Source organism: Nicotiana tomentosiformis, chromosome 11, assembly GCF_000390325.3.
Source record: "Nicotiana tomentosiformis chromosome 11, ASM39032v3, whole genome shotgun sequence".
In the NCBI taxonomy this organism is placed as follows: domain Eukaryota; kingdom Viridiplantae; phylum Streptophyta; class Magnoliopsida; order Solanales; family Solanaceae; genus Nicotiana; species Nicotiana tomentosiformis.
In genome coordinates, this window is record NC_090822.1 from 103921975 (window position 1) to 103935760 (window position 13786).

Below are 13786 nucleotides of genomic sequence, written 5' to 3' on the forward strand. Positions count from 1 at the left end.
TCTTAGGGAGCTTCCTAAAGCAGTAGACTATTTAAAGAAAGAATTTGAAATGAAAGATCTTAGAAAGACAAAATTTTATCTTGGTCTACAAATTGAGTATATGAAAGATGAAATTTTTGTCCATCAACCAGCATACACTAAAATAATTTTAAAGCGATTATATATGGATAAAGCACATCCATTCCGACCTCATGAAAATAATGAAGAACTTCTTGGTCCCGAAGTACCATATCTTAGTGCAATTAGTGCACTAATGTATCTTTCTAACATTACAAGGTCTGACATAACTTTTTCAGTTAATGTCTTAACAAGATATAGCTCTGCTCCTACAAGGAGACATTGGAATGGAATCAAACACATATTGCGGTATCTAAAAAGGACTACCGATATGAGATTATTTTATGATAATGATTGCAGTCCTGATCTTGTTGGTTATGCCGATGATGGGTATTTATATGACCCACACAAGGCTTGATCTCAAACAGGCTATGTATTTACATATGGAGACACTGTCATATCTTGGCGATCGACTAAGCAATCAATCGTGACTACTTCATTTAATCATGCTGAGATAATTGCTATTCATGAAGCAAGTCGAGAATGTGTATGGTTGAGGTCTATAATACATCTTATTCGAGACAAATGTGATTTGAAGTGTGACAAACTACCCACAATTTTGTATGAAGACAATGCAGCATGCATAACCCAATTGAAGAGAGGATTCATAAAGGGGATAGGACAAAACAAATTTTACCAAAGTTATTTTTCACACATGATCTTCAAAAAATGGTGATATCAATGTGCAACATATCCGTTCAAGTGATAATATAGCTGGTCTATTCACCAAATCTCTATCGACGTCAACCTTCAAGAAACTAGTGTACAAGATTGGGATGCGAAGGCTCAAGGATGTGAATTGATGCTCTCATCAGGGGGAGTTAATACGCGTTGTACTCTTTTTTCCTTACAAAGTTTTGTCCCACTAGGTTTTCCTTCCAAGGTTTTTAACGAGGCAACCAAAAGGCGTATTTCTAAACATGTGTACTCTTTTTCCTTCACTAGGATTTTTTTCCCATAGGGTTTTTTCCTAATAAAGTTTTAACGAGGCACATTATCTATGGACATCCAAGAGGGAGTGTTATAAGAAAAATTAAATTACGGTGGATGTCTACTCTTCCTCCATGATCTTCTCAAATGCTTAATGACATATTCAATGACATATTTCTATGCTTAATGACATATTCAATGACATATTTTTCTTTACTTTTCATGCCTATATAAAGGTCTTGTAATAGATAAGAAAATACACACAATTGAAGAAGAAAATCTCTTCCTTCTCTCTATCTCTATTTCTTGTTCATGTTTTACTAAATTGCTTTTATTTCATAACAACATGTCTTGTTCATGTTTTACTAAATTGCTTTTATTTTATAACAACTTCAACAATTTCTCATCATTATTATTTTCAACTCCATAACTATAATACAAAAAGACAGAGAAGATGAACTTTTACCTTCTCTTTTTTTTTTTTGCAATTATATACTTCTAATTTTTATAATTTTTTTCAAAATATTTCCTTCCATGTTTCCGCTAATAAAATTTTCATTATTGTGTATGGAAGTCACTTTATTAAATTTTGTGAGCCAAAAAAAGAGCTTAGAAATATTTTGTAGAACAAACACTTGTAAGTAAAGCAGAATAGAGAGTGTAATCCCAAATTTGACCAATCTTGTAAAGTAGAGGCATATATCATTTGCTATTAAAAATTTGAGTTTAACTAATATCCACTATGGTGTTAATATTTTTTATAATATTAAATCATTTTTAGTTATTGTAGTGGGTGATTTATTTTGTTATCAAGATTATAAATCGTAAAAATAGTACGGACTAGCCAGTTTTCGGACTGGTAATTCAAAAATAGCCAGCGTTTGCAAAGTCATTGAAAAATAGCCACTATTTTGCTGCAACACGGACCGGTCCAACATAATATACTGTAGATTGATGCACCTGTGTATGAACTTTCAGCATATTATGTTGGAACTCCAACACGCAGAAAGTTCCAACATAATATACTGGAGATTAGAGCACATGTGTATGAACTTCCAGCATATTATGCTGGACCGGTATATTGTACTGGAACTCCAGTATTATACTGGAGTTCCAGTATATTATGCTGGAGTTCCAGTATATTATATTGGAACTCCAGTATATTATGCTAGAATATTTTTCGGATTTTGAATAATATTTTTGTTCAGATTTATCTTTACATAAAAAAAGGTTAAATTTCGATTACTTTTGAAACTGTGACTATTTTTCAATTACCACTTGTAAATGTGCCTATTTTTGAATTTCTCCCTTATAAATCTCACTTTATAGGGTTACCAACAGATATATAGTGTAAAAGCTTAGCGGATCATGACAACTCGACCCGATTCAGAGACGAACGTTTAAATTTCAGTTCCAATGGTTCCAGCTGTAAAGCCAGCAAAACGAGCAATGATTGTAAGGCCCTGTTTTAAAAAATGGTTAAATTTCGATTACTTTTGAAACTGTGACTATTTTTCAATTACCACTTGTAAATGTGGCTATTTTTAAATTTCTCCCTTATAAATCTCACTTTATAGGGTTACCAACAGATATATAGTGTAAAAGCTTGGCGGGTCATGACAACTCGACCCGATTCAGAGACGAACATTTAAATTTCAGTTCTAACGGTTCCAACTGTAAAGCCAGCAAAACGAACAATGATTGTAAGGCCCTGTTTTAAAAAAATAAGGCCGCTCCTGCATTTCAAGAATCCATTAGACAACCATTATTGTTCTCATTCGCACGCCATTGATTTGGCAGCAGAAACTCAAACTGTACCGCCTGAATGTTCAGATTATCGCCACGCCCACCACCTGTTTGATGAAAATCTACAGAGAGTTTCTCTGAACAATCACTTACTTTTTGAGTACTCCAGGAACAGTTTCAATGAAGAGGCTCTGAATCTCTTTGTGGGTATTCATCGTACAGGACTTTTGATTGATGGATCTAGCGTTTCTTGTACATTGAAGGTCTGTGCATGCCTGTCTGATCTAACTTTTGGTAAACAAGTGCATGCTCTCTGTATAAGATCCGGATATTTTGACAATGTTAGTGTTGGGACTTCACTTGTTGACATGTACATGAAAATGGAGAACGCGGATGAAGGTCAGAGAGTGTTTGACGAAATGGAGGACAAGAATGTTGTGACTTGGACTTCGTTGCTTTCGGGTTATTCGTGCAATAAGCTGGTTGATAGAGCGTTACAAGTGTTTCATATGATGTTAGTTGGAGGAGTTAATCCTAATGCGTTTACTTTTGCAACAGTTCTTGGAGTTTTGGCCGATAAATGTGCAGTTGAAAAAGGAATTCAAGTGCATACTATGGTTATCAAGTGTGGTTTTGAGGTGATAACATCTGTGGGAAATTCTTTGATCAATATGTATTTGAAGTCTGGGATGGTTAGAGAGGCCACAGTTGTATTTGAAAGTATGGGAAATAGGAATGAAGTGTCTTGGAATGGCATGATTGCTGGTCTTGTGATTAATGGGCTTTATTCTGAAGCAGTTAAGTTGTTCCACATGATGAGACTTGCAGGTGTGGAACTGACGCGGTCGATCTATGTTACAGCTGTCAAATTATGTACTAACCTTAAAGAATTGGTTTTTGCTCGGCAGCTTCATGGTCGCGTAACAAAGAACGGGTTCTATTTAGACAATAATATTAGAACGGCACTCATGGTCTCTTATACTAAGTGTGGGGAAATGGATGATGCCTTCAACTTATTCTGTATGATGCACACATTCAGGAATGTGGTTTCTTGGACAGCGATGATTGGGGCGTATATGCAGAATAATAGACCAGAGCAAGCAGCAAATCTCTTTTGCCAAATGAAAAAGGATGGTATTAGACCAAACGATTTCACTTATTCAACTATTCTTGCTGCTCAACCCTCTATTTCTTTGTTCCAAGTACACGCAGAAATTATCAAAACCAAGTACGAAGGTTCACCTACTGTAGGAACTGCATTATTAGACGCTTATGTGAAAACAGGAAATATTGGTGAGGCTGCAAAAGTTTTTGAAGAGATTGATGAAAAGGACATCATTGCTTGGTCTGCTATGATATCTGGTTATGCGCAAAGAGGAGACATTCAAGGTGCTGTGAGAGTTTTCCGGCAATTATCCAAAAGTGGGGTTTGGCCAAATGAGTTTACCTTCTCCAGTGTCATCAATGCATGCACTACTTCCATGGCATCGGTGGAGCAAGGAAAACAATTTCATGCAAGCTCAATAAAATCAGGTCACAGTAATGCTTTATGTGTGAGCAGTGCCCTGGTTACTATGTACGCTAAAAGAGGGAACATAGAAAGTGCAAATGAGGTTTTCAAGAGACAGCAAGAAAGAGACTTAGTCTCATGGAACTCAATGATATCAGGATATGCACAACATGGTTATGGCAGAAAAGCTCTAAAGATATTCGAGGAAATGCGAAAAAGGAATTTAGAAATGGATAATATAACTTTCATTGGAGTTATTTCTGCCTGTACTCATGCAGGACTGCTGAATGAAGGTCAAAAGTATTTTGACATGATGGTAAACGACTTACATATTTCACCAACAATGGAGATCTACTCTTGCATGGTAGACTTGTATAGCCGAGCTGGTATGCTGGATAAAGCCATGGCTCTTATCAACGGAATGCCATTTCCTGCTGGTGCTATCGTATGGCGTACTCTTCTGGCAGCAAGCCGAGTTCACCGCAATGTAGAGCTTGGGAAACTTGCCGCAGATAATCTAATTTCCCTTCAGCCTGAGGACTCAGCTGCATATGTCCTCCTATCTAATCTCTATGCTGCAACTGGAAATTGGCAAGAAAGAGCAAAAGTAAGAAAACTAATGGATGTGAGAAAAGTTAAAAAGGAGATTGGTTATAGCTGGATTGAGGTTAAGAACAAGACCTACTCATTCATGGCGGGTGATGTTTCACATCCCTTATCTGACAGTATATACATGAAACTTGATGAGTTAAACGTCTGGTTGAAGGATGCAGGGTATAAGCCAGATATGAATTATGTTCTTCATGACGTGGAAGATGAACATAAAGAAGCCATTCTTTCTCGGCATAGTGAAAGGTTAGCTATTGCTTTTGGATTAATTGCCACATCTCCGGGAATTCCTATCCACATTGTGAAGAATCTCAGAGTCTGTGGTGACTGTCACACTGTTATTAAGTTAATCTCAAAGATAGAAGGAAGGGAAATTGTTGTCAGGGATTCAAATAGATTCCATCACTTTAAAGGAGGTCTATGCTCGTGTGGTGATTATTGGTGAATTGAAGCTCCTTCGAAAGATCTAAGAGATATCAGCATATCATTGTTGGTGTTTATAGAGGCAAAGGTTCCATTAGCTAATGGAGCTTTAGCTGACAGGCCTATATCCAGAGTTGCATCAATTATCAGCTTCCAGATAGTGCTATCATAATGGTTGTAATGTTCATGGATCCAACCTTTGATACTGCATTGTCAAGAGGAAGAAACAGAGACTATGCCAACTTCAGATATCTTAGGGAAGTCATGAGATTTTATTTACGGACTGAGGAGATAGCAGAGTTCTTATTTTGGCTGATCTTTCAAGAGCAGTCAACACCCTGATCGGCCTTAGAGATAACAGTCAGAAGCGTTAATTTGAGTGGAGGGGTTTTCTCCTGCAGCTACAAGAGGTGGTGCCTCTTGTCACTACCCCCAGATTCAAAGTACGTCTGCTAGTATGCTGTTCAACATGGTTTTTCTGGCCTTGATGCTCCTAAGGCTGTATTCTATAGAAAAGGTGATCTTGCAGCAACGATGCAAAGATCAACTAGCTGCTCTTTCATTTCTACTCTTCTTTATGATTATGTTCTCATTATAACCTACTGAGCATGCCAAATTCATGAAGGATCTGGAAATAAACGCGCCCAGGAAGGACCATTCAGTAATGTCTTTTAACCTGGCTGAAACCATGGAGATCTCCCTGCTACCCATATAAACCTCTTCTAGAAGATCTATATCCTCGATGCTGCTATTGATTCAGATACTGGTGAGAACCTTTAAATGTGTTTATGCCTTGCTACATTACTGAAGTTCATCTAACTGATGAGTTGATTTTTATATTGACGCAATGAGTTGAATTATCTTAGGTTTTCCCTGATTTTTTGAAACTTGACTAAATCCTCACTATTTTCTTCCTTTGTTACTGGCAACATGAAGCTTTGGACTCAATTGCTAATGAGGACGTAGCTACAAAGACGAGGGGAGAAAAATGGAATAGCAGTTGCCTAGCAAATATGTGCTGGGATGCTGGTGCATATTCGCCATCTTTTGATTCTGTTGACCTTTGTGCGTGTATACATCAGACTTGGAGAAGAGAGGTTGTGCATATGTACTGGCTTTTCGACTTGTGTGCATCTGTGGTCAACTATGTTTTCTGGAAATTGTTAGGTTTCCTTGTTTGGTGAGGATTCTGGGGGGGGGGGGGGGGGGGTCTGTAAGAGAAGCTTGTAGTATGTCTAAAAGGAATCTTGGATGGAGTTTTTGAGGAGAGAACAAGGACTGAGAAAAGAATTCTTGACAAGACAAGGGTTTTAACCAGATATTCTTTTTCTTTCTACTTATTTAATTCCTAGATTCTTGATGTTCAGGAGTTCAACAATGATGTTCTTAAAGTCCTATCTTGAGCTAAATTTGTTCTAGGTTATGATGGATCTTATTATGCAACTTGGATTGTTTTGCTACCGTTCGTGATTCCTATTAATGAAGAATGAGTCGTTTATTCAGTCATGTATTTCATGATTCTAATTGACTGACCGATTAGATTGTTCAAGTAATATGATTCGTTCATGCAATATAGATATATATACTTATTATAATCCACATGCAGTCAAAGTATGATTGAGTCTTCATGCATCTGCCATATCCTAATAACCACAGTGATATAGGTTATTAGTTAAGAAATGTTTAAAAGAATGTGCGCCCACACATGTTAGATCCATTTGAAGATGAAGCTTGCACCAATCATGAGCTTGAGCACACTTGTATTTTACTTAAGAGGCATCACCTTGAAAACTTAAAAAAGGTAAGTAGGAGGTTATGAAATGACTACAAACATGACTGAAATTTAAATTTGGAGTCTGGTGAGTCAGTTTAACATCGACTGGAATGTTGCAGATGAGGAACCAATTCTCACTATTTTGTTCTTTGATGGCAAGTCTTTGATGTCAGGTAAACACTTGGAAATTGTTTGATGTCTCACTATAAACAGAGCAGCAGTACTTTTTCCTTTAATATATTCCCAACCGGTAACACTCGGAAATTCTAGTTAAACTGTCACATTAATTAAGCTGATCACAAGAAAAGAGAGGTTACTAACTTTTGCACTATTCATTGTCACCATTCAACCAGCAGGTTTGGCATTTCCGGAGAAGCTACAATATAAAAGAATGGGAGCAAGTGCTGACAATTTGTGAATAAAGTGATTGCAATTAGAATTGTAAAAGGCATACAACCAAAGATTCTTGCAATGTTGTCTTGACAATGATAGATACATGCAAAGCTAAAACTAACACAATTCCTAAAAGGGTAAAGAATGTCAACATCCCGTTTGAAGAGCCTATGATGAATATCGCAAATTTTTCATACAAGAAGCAGAGAATACAAATCATGGCAACTCCAGGTATAGCAGTTACCAGTGATGAATCAATTTCTTCAACCTTCTTCTCCAAACTCCTTTGTGAATCTGTCATGCACTTCAAGGTCAGATTTACTCACTGTTGGTCTTTGACGTGCGAGAACCTTGTCAAAGTCTGTCTTTGTAATGGGTGGCGGGATTATCTGCAAAGGCATTAAACAGCAAGCTGTTTTAACTAGTCCATCCAGTTAGAAGGACAACTTATCCAAACCCATATCATACTAAAATATCAGGTGATATCGGCTACCCTTTCTTTTGGGTAATCTAGCCATTCAGGATAGAAACTTATGAAGATGTAGTTCAGTAACTGCTCCATCTCTTTTGTATGTAGTTCAACATACGTGTATGATGCGTAAACCTTATCAAAATATACAGTAGAATCACACTTAATTACTGAATGACTCAAGGAAGTCAAGTTTCCAGGAATGTGCAACTATTGACCCCCAATATATCCAGCTAAAACCCATATAAGCACAAGATACAGTTTAGCGGCCAAGTGAAAAATTAATTATCGTAGCGATCTCAAACTATAGATGTATCCAGAGTACCTGGGATGCAAGTCCTTTAGCAGCAAGCTCCTGCATAGTTGTCTGCACAGCACCCGGTTGCTTTGGTCCACATGGCACCCAGGTACCATTAGAAGTCTGAGTAAAGAACATAGCATCTTGCGTTTTACGTACAGGTTCAAATAGCACGTCCTTGACCTGTCCAGGAAGAGCAAGTATACATACATTAGCAGAACATAGAGGAATTGCACCCTTGTTTTCCTTCATTGTTTACCAGGCGGGATTGGAGTTGGAGAAAAGATTTCTTCCCAAACTACAAACTGGCAACGGACATGTCAGACGTACTACATAAAGTCAAACTCATTAGGCTCCAGACTTACGCAAACGGAAATATCTGAACCAGAAAACCCCTCTGTCTTACAGGCCAGGTCTTCAAAGTCACTCTCGCTCAAGTTATGGGGGGTATCGCCTAAGTGAACCTGCAAGGTGTGACAAGCCAAACTAAATAACCTAAAGTTCTGACAAGAGTAATAGCAGTATATATTTCATGAACTTCACTTTCCGAGAAAAATAACAGAACAGGATTTACTTTGAACATGTGTTGCCGTGCCTTCAGATCTGGGAGAGGAATGTAGATACGCTTATCAAATCTTCGCCGTATAGCCTGTAGAGAACAATATCTGTCAGCAAAAGACTTCTATGATATGCTACTTTATACCGCAGATCATTCTATACCTGATCTAGGGCATAGGGTGTATTTGTTGCTGCAAGTACAAGAACTTTATCATCATTGTGTCCAACACCCTGAAAATACAAATTGAATAAGAAAAAGGCGTATTTAGCCAGGGGGATTTCTCTTCCTCTTTTCTTTCTGATGGGGGAAGGGGTGGTTATGAGAGATCAAAGAATCACACCATAGCCACGATAAATCAATTACCTGCATCTGCACAAGGAGTTCTGTTTTAATACGTCGGGAAGCTTCACTCTCATTTCCTTCTCCTCGCTGTCCACACAGGGAATCGATTTCATCAACGAATATAATGGAAGGAGCGCTTTCACGAGCCATTTGGAAAAGGTTTGAAACTAGCTTCTCACTTTCACCCATCCACTTGGATACAAGGTCTGATGATGAGACACTGCATGAAAGTAGCAGTTGGCACTCGCCAACTTTATGGCCTAAGTTCTTGAAAATGGCACGACAATATTCATGCAAGCAACTCATGTTTATATACATTCATCTAGATCGTTATATGCAAGTTTAAAAGAGAAATCCATAGTGCAGTTGGAAGATTTATTACCAGCGGAAACTGCAGATATTTCAGAGTACTTGCAGGTAGGGTCATTAAATAAATCAGGCATCTTACATTGCCAGCATATTATGGCAGCAGAGCGCATCAAATTTTCAGGGAAGTAGTCATTATACATCTTATTTTTTGCTTTCAGAAAGACATCAAACCAATAACTTCAAATGCTATAGCATGGTTTTCCCTATACCAAAAATGCAAGGCATCCATATGACCTCGGCAGGGCAACTTTTTCTTTTGGTTTGGGGGGGGGGGGGGGGGGAGATTAGCTATTAAAGCATAGCTTCTATGAAGCAAAAGCTCTAAACGTTGACCTCAACCGGAAGTTACTTTGCGACAAACAAAGCTGATGGATCGAGCTCATATAACCCTACTAAAATTTATTATTGTAAGTTTGAAACTTTTTATTAAAATGGCTGCAATCACAACCAAGGCCTTAGCTGAAAGCTCAATTTGACTCTTCTCTACATCAAAATAGTACAAATATACTGGTCTGATCTTAACATTTATGGGTTTGCAGCACGTACATTGGCAGAGTTATCCGAATTTCCCACAAACAGGAGAACTCTGAGATCATTCCATCAGGTGGTTAAAACCACATACCAGTTGAGAAGCTGAACCATAAAACCCAAAATGACAGGCTTATTGGTCATCCCCACATGCTATACTATAGTCTTCACATCCTGAATACTTCCTAAAATGCACATCTAGGCAAAGTCATTGATATAATGACGGAGGCCGGATGCACTCCTTGATTTGGGCGGCTGTTAAATTGGTATCAAAAGAAAACATTCAACACTCTCGAATACAAGAGTATATATATCAACCAATTCCAACATTACATTCTGCCCTAGATGTATAGATCTGCAAGTGGCACACCACTGAGGCGGATGATCCAGATATGACATCTTTAGAGGAAAAGAAACTCATAAAAAAAAGAATCATAAATCCTTAACAGAAGTAGAGCCAAAGTAAATACTATAATTTATGAGCACAAAAGCATCTCCCACGATAAACAAGGAGAAAGATCTGTCTTGAGCATATAAACGTTCTGAGCGTCTTGAGCATATAAAGAGGCTTAGATCAGTCAACTCTGAGCAAAGACACAAGCCATCCCACCAACTCCAAGTAAAAAACACAGTCAATGTAAAAGTCTAGGCTTGGATAATAAACCACATTCTGTAATTAGTAACTGAGCCCTTCACATTCATTACTACTTCACTTCGGATTCTTTTAAATCAGGCACCAAATTATATGAAAGCAACAATTATGAGAAGAAGAAAAAAAAAAAAAAAAATTGAGAAACAAAGGCCATAAAAACCATACAGGAAATAAAAGAAAAAACCTAACAAACAAATGGCAGCAATCAGTTGCATCTTCACCCCCGACTTCTTCTACGTGTTGGTATTCCATAATTTTTCCTTTATAATCTTAAGGCTTGCTAAGCAGATTCTCATTTTGCTCAAGTTCTTTTCTACTAATGAGGATATGATGTACAAAATTTGCAATATAGAAAACAGCCCTTGGTTTTTTCCTAAAACAAATTGCAGTAAATCAGGAAATATCTGAAGTTGATAGCTCCAAGTGCAGCAAAATGGACGAACATTATAAACAAAAACAATTGCTTAGGAAGACAAATACCTAAAAAAAGTGGATTCTGCTTCAGTAGCAACAGCTTTGGCCAAGTAAGACTTTCCTGTCCCGGGAGGACCATATAGAAGAAAAGCTCTCCATGGCCGCCTCTTGCCTGAAGGGACATGAGAAAGAGAAAACAACACTCAAATTATGATGATTAGGTGATGCACCCGTAGCAAAACTACTCAACCATCTCTAACGTACCACAAAAAGAAAACGAACATAATTACTCACAATTTCCCTGCCTTAATGATTTTTATCCCACCATTACTTTTTTGGATGAGCTGTAACATGAATCCTCAGAGCAACTATAAAGCAAAACTTTAAAATATGGGATTCGCAGTTCATCTCTCGTACTCCAAGCTATTACACGGTCAAATTGATGATACCTATCAAGCTTCCATGTCCAAAGCATTTAGAGAGTACAACAAATAGCTCATCCACAAAATCACTAATCCACAGGCAAAACTGGCACTTTGTGATCCTCAAATTGAAAGGGTTTAAAATGTACAATAGGTAAACAGTCAAACTTACTTCTTCCATTGGTAGTTAACAACTAGGAACTAGTGGAACCCATGTAACCCCAATTCTGACATAAGTTAAAAGCATTGTTACTTATGTGGAGAGGAGGCAGAAACAATTAGTCATCTCTTTTTGCATTGCAAGTTGACTGTACAATTATGGAGAATTTTCATCAACTTAAGGGGAATTTATGGGCAATGCCAGGAAGAATACTTGAAGTTCTACCTTGCTGGAATAAAGAGGGTAATCTTTCTAGACATAAAGAGAGATGGAGAATTGTCCCAACCTGCATATGGTGGACAATCTGGGAAGAGAGAAATCAGAGATGCTTTGAAGACAAGTTCAGTAACATCCAGAAGATGAAGATGAAATGTCTAGCTCTTTTCTATTTTTGGAGTAAAGGAAAGTTTTTGGAGGATCATGAATCCATTTTTGATGTTCTAGAATCCTTGTGAGAAGACCAAGGATTATAAGTGTTTTGACTCTCTTTTGTAATTATGGGTGACTTCACAATATTAGTGAAGTCTATATACTAATATACAAATATGTTACCTTCTCAAAAAAAAATCTTTCTAAAATCAAGACTTCTCTTCCCAGAATCTCAAGAGTATCCAATCATTCAATGTATAGCAATAAGGGGTAAAGGAAAAACAATAGCAGCATAAATTCGGCATAACTGATACAATATTTGGTTTGCAACACAATACTCTGTATAACTACCTGTAATTTTCACCGCATAATAAGTACTATAATCCCTCTATTACCAATCTACGTCAAACCACGCCTAACATCTTAAAGCTACTTCCTTTACCACAAGATAATAAACCTCTCAAAACTACTTTAGAATCACAAGAAAACCATAAATCAAATCTTTACTAACAGGCAAAATCACAAATAAATCCAACAAGACCAAACACACACACACACACGCACACCTGTAAAGAACTGAGGGAACTTGACAGGCAAAATAACAGCTTCCTGCAACGCCTGTTTAGCACTTTCCAATCCAGCAACATCATTCCACTTCACATTAGGCTTCTCCCTAATAATCGCCGAATTAAGCCCAGCTCTAAGCTTATCTTTCTCAGGATCCTCCCCCCCACCATCTTCACCACCATCTTTGGGCTTAGTCTTGGGCTTAGCAACCACAGCTCCATCACCTCCATTTGAACCAGGCCCACTTCCACCACCTTCATCTAGCACGGCCCGAATCTCCTCGGCCCGGCGCAAGTACTCTGTAAACTTCTGAGTAATTGCTTCCTTAATCTTAGGGTTTTTCTCGTACTTCAAATGAGTTTTAAAGTACTCTAGAGCATTCATATATAAAGGAAATGCCTTCGCATAGTTTTCAGCATTGTCTTCTTGTACTGCTTGCCTAACGTACTCTATTGCTTGCTCTTTAAAATTGCTATACATCTTCGATCATATAGAAAACCACAATAATTTTCCAAAAGAAAGTTTATGGGTTTTGGTCAGAACTCAAAAGGGTGTCTGAAAAAAAAAATGATTTTGAAATTGGAACCCTAAAAGTTGGGATCTTTTTTTGATTTGATCAGAGCTGAGAACAGTGTTTGAGTAATTGATCTTTTTGTAATTTCTGAAGTTTTTGAGCATTTTTTCTTTTTTTTGTGTTTAAAGAAAGATTAGAGATAGAAGGTAATAGGAAAATGGATTATGGAAGAAGAAAACATTTTTGAAAGAATCCAAAATTCAGAGTTTGAACGTTGAATTATAGCAGAGTGGGTTTGGGTTCGGATTCGGGGAAAAGTTTATGGGAAGTACGCGTGAGACTCACGTGCGTGTTAAGGAAACAATAACTTTATTTATTGCGGTATGGCATCGTAAAATTTTGAAAATTATTGGAATCACTTCGAGCTTTTTTGGTAACATTTGAAACCATATTCGTATTTGTTACTAGGAAAGTTAAAGAGAAAACAATTAAAGAAGTAAGTACATATTTAGAAAAGGCTTTTGAGTTTTGAGGTTTTTTAGTTTGAGAATTTACTATGGGTTAACTTTTGAATATTTAAGTAGGTCAAACTCATAAATGGTCCCTTTAAATTGATTCCGT

The 13786-nt window shown here is 37.4% G+C and overlaps 2 protein-coding genes across 6 annotated transcripts; one reads left to right on the plus strand and one right to left on the minus strand.

Annotated features, from left to right (window-relative positions):
• The first annotated feature begins 2570 nt into the window (after positions 1–2570).
• LOC104093737 (pentatricopeptide repeat-containing protein At2g27610) lies at positions 2571–6845 on the plus strand. Of its 3 annotated transcripts, none has more exons than XM_070188658.1 (3): positions 2571–5852; positions 5961–6101; positions 6272–6845. In XM_070188658.1, exon 1 carries the CDS (start codon positions 2745–2747, stop codon positions 5355–5357), a length of 2613 nt encoding a protein of 870 aa, XP_070044759.1. In that variant the 5' UTR covers positions 2571–2744; the 3' UTR covers positions 5358–5852; positions 5961–6101; positions 6272–6845. The 3 variants fall into 3 exon arrangements, with proteins under 3 accessions (XP_070044759.1, XP_070044760.1, XP_070044758.1); XM_070188659.1 differs by having other exon boundaries at positions 2571–5778; XM_070188657.1 differs by having other exon boundaries at positions 2571–6101.
• Positions 6846–7520: 675 nt separating this feature from the next.
• Positions 7521–13420, minus strand: LOC104093735 (protein SUPPRESSOR OF K(+) TRANSPORT GROWTH DEFECT 1-like). Of its 3 annotated transcripts, none has more exons than XR_011412379.1 (8): positions 12651–13414; positions 11200–11305; positions 9192–9421; positions 8990–9058; positions 8844–8918; positions 8635–8733; positions 8297–8452; positions 7521–7891 (listed from the first exon to the last, which is right to left on the minus strand). XR_011412379.1 is itself a non-coding variant. In XM_009599536.4 (8 exons), exons 1-8 carry the CDS (start codon positions 13129–13131, stop codon positions 7766–7768), a joined length of 1311 nt encoding a protein of 436 aa, XP_009597831.1. In that variant the 5' UTR covers positions 13132–13420; the 3' UTR covers positions 7521–7765. The 3 variants fall into 3 exon arrangements, 2 of the variants coding, with proteins under 2 accessions (XP_009597831.1, XP_018625470.1); XM_009599536.4 differs by having other exon boundaries at positions 9192–9390; positions 12651–13420; XM_018769954.3 differs by lacking the exons at positions 7521–7891; positions 8297–8452; positions 8635–8733; ... (1 more) ...; positions 8990–9058; positions 9192–9421 and adding an exon at positions 10108–10322.
• Positions 13421–13786: the final 366 nt, after the last annotated feature.

Coding starts and splice junctions, on each gene's coding strand:
- LOC104093737 (XM_070188657.1), top strand. CDS start 2,745: ATGATTGTAAGGCCCTGTTTTAAAAAAATAAGGCCGCTCCTGCATTTC.
- LOC104093735 (XM_009599536.4), bottom strand. CDS start 13,131: ATGTATAGCAATTTTAAAGAGCAAGCAATAGAGTACGTTAGGCAAGCA. Junction 9,059..9,191: donor AACTCCTTGTGCAGATGCAG/GTAATTGATTTA, acceptor TTGTATTTTCAG/GGTGTTGGACACAATGATGA. Junction 7,892..8,296: donor CTAAAGGACTTGCATCCCAG/GTACTCTGGATA, acceptor ATGCCTTTGCAG/ATAATCCCGCCACCCATTAC.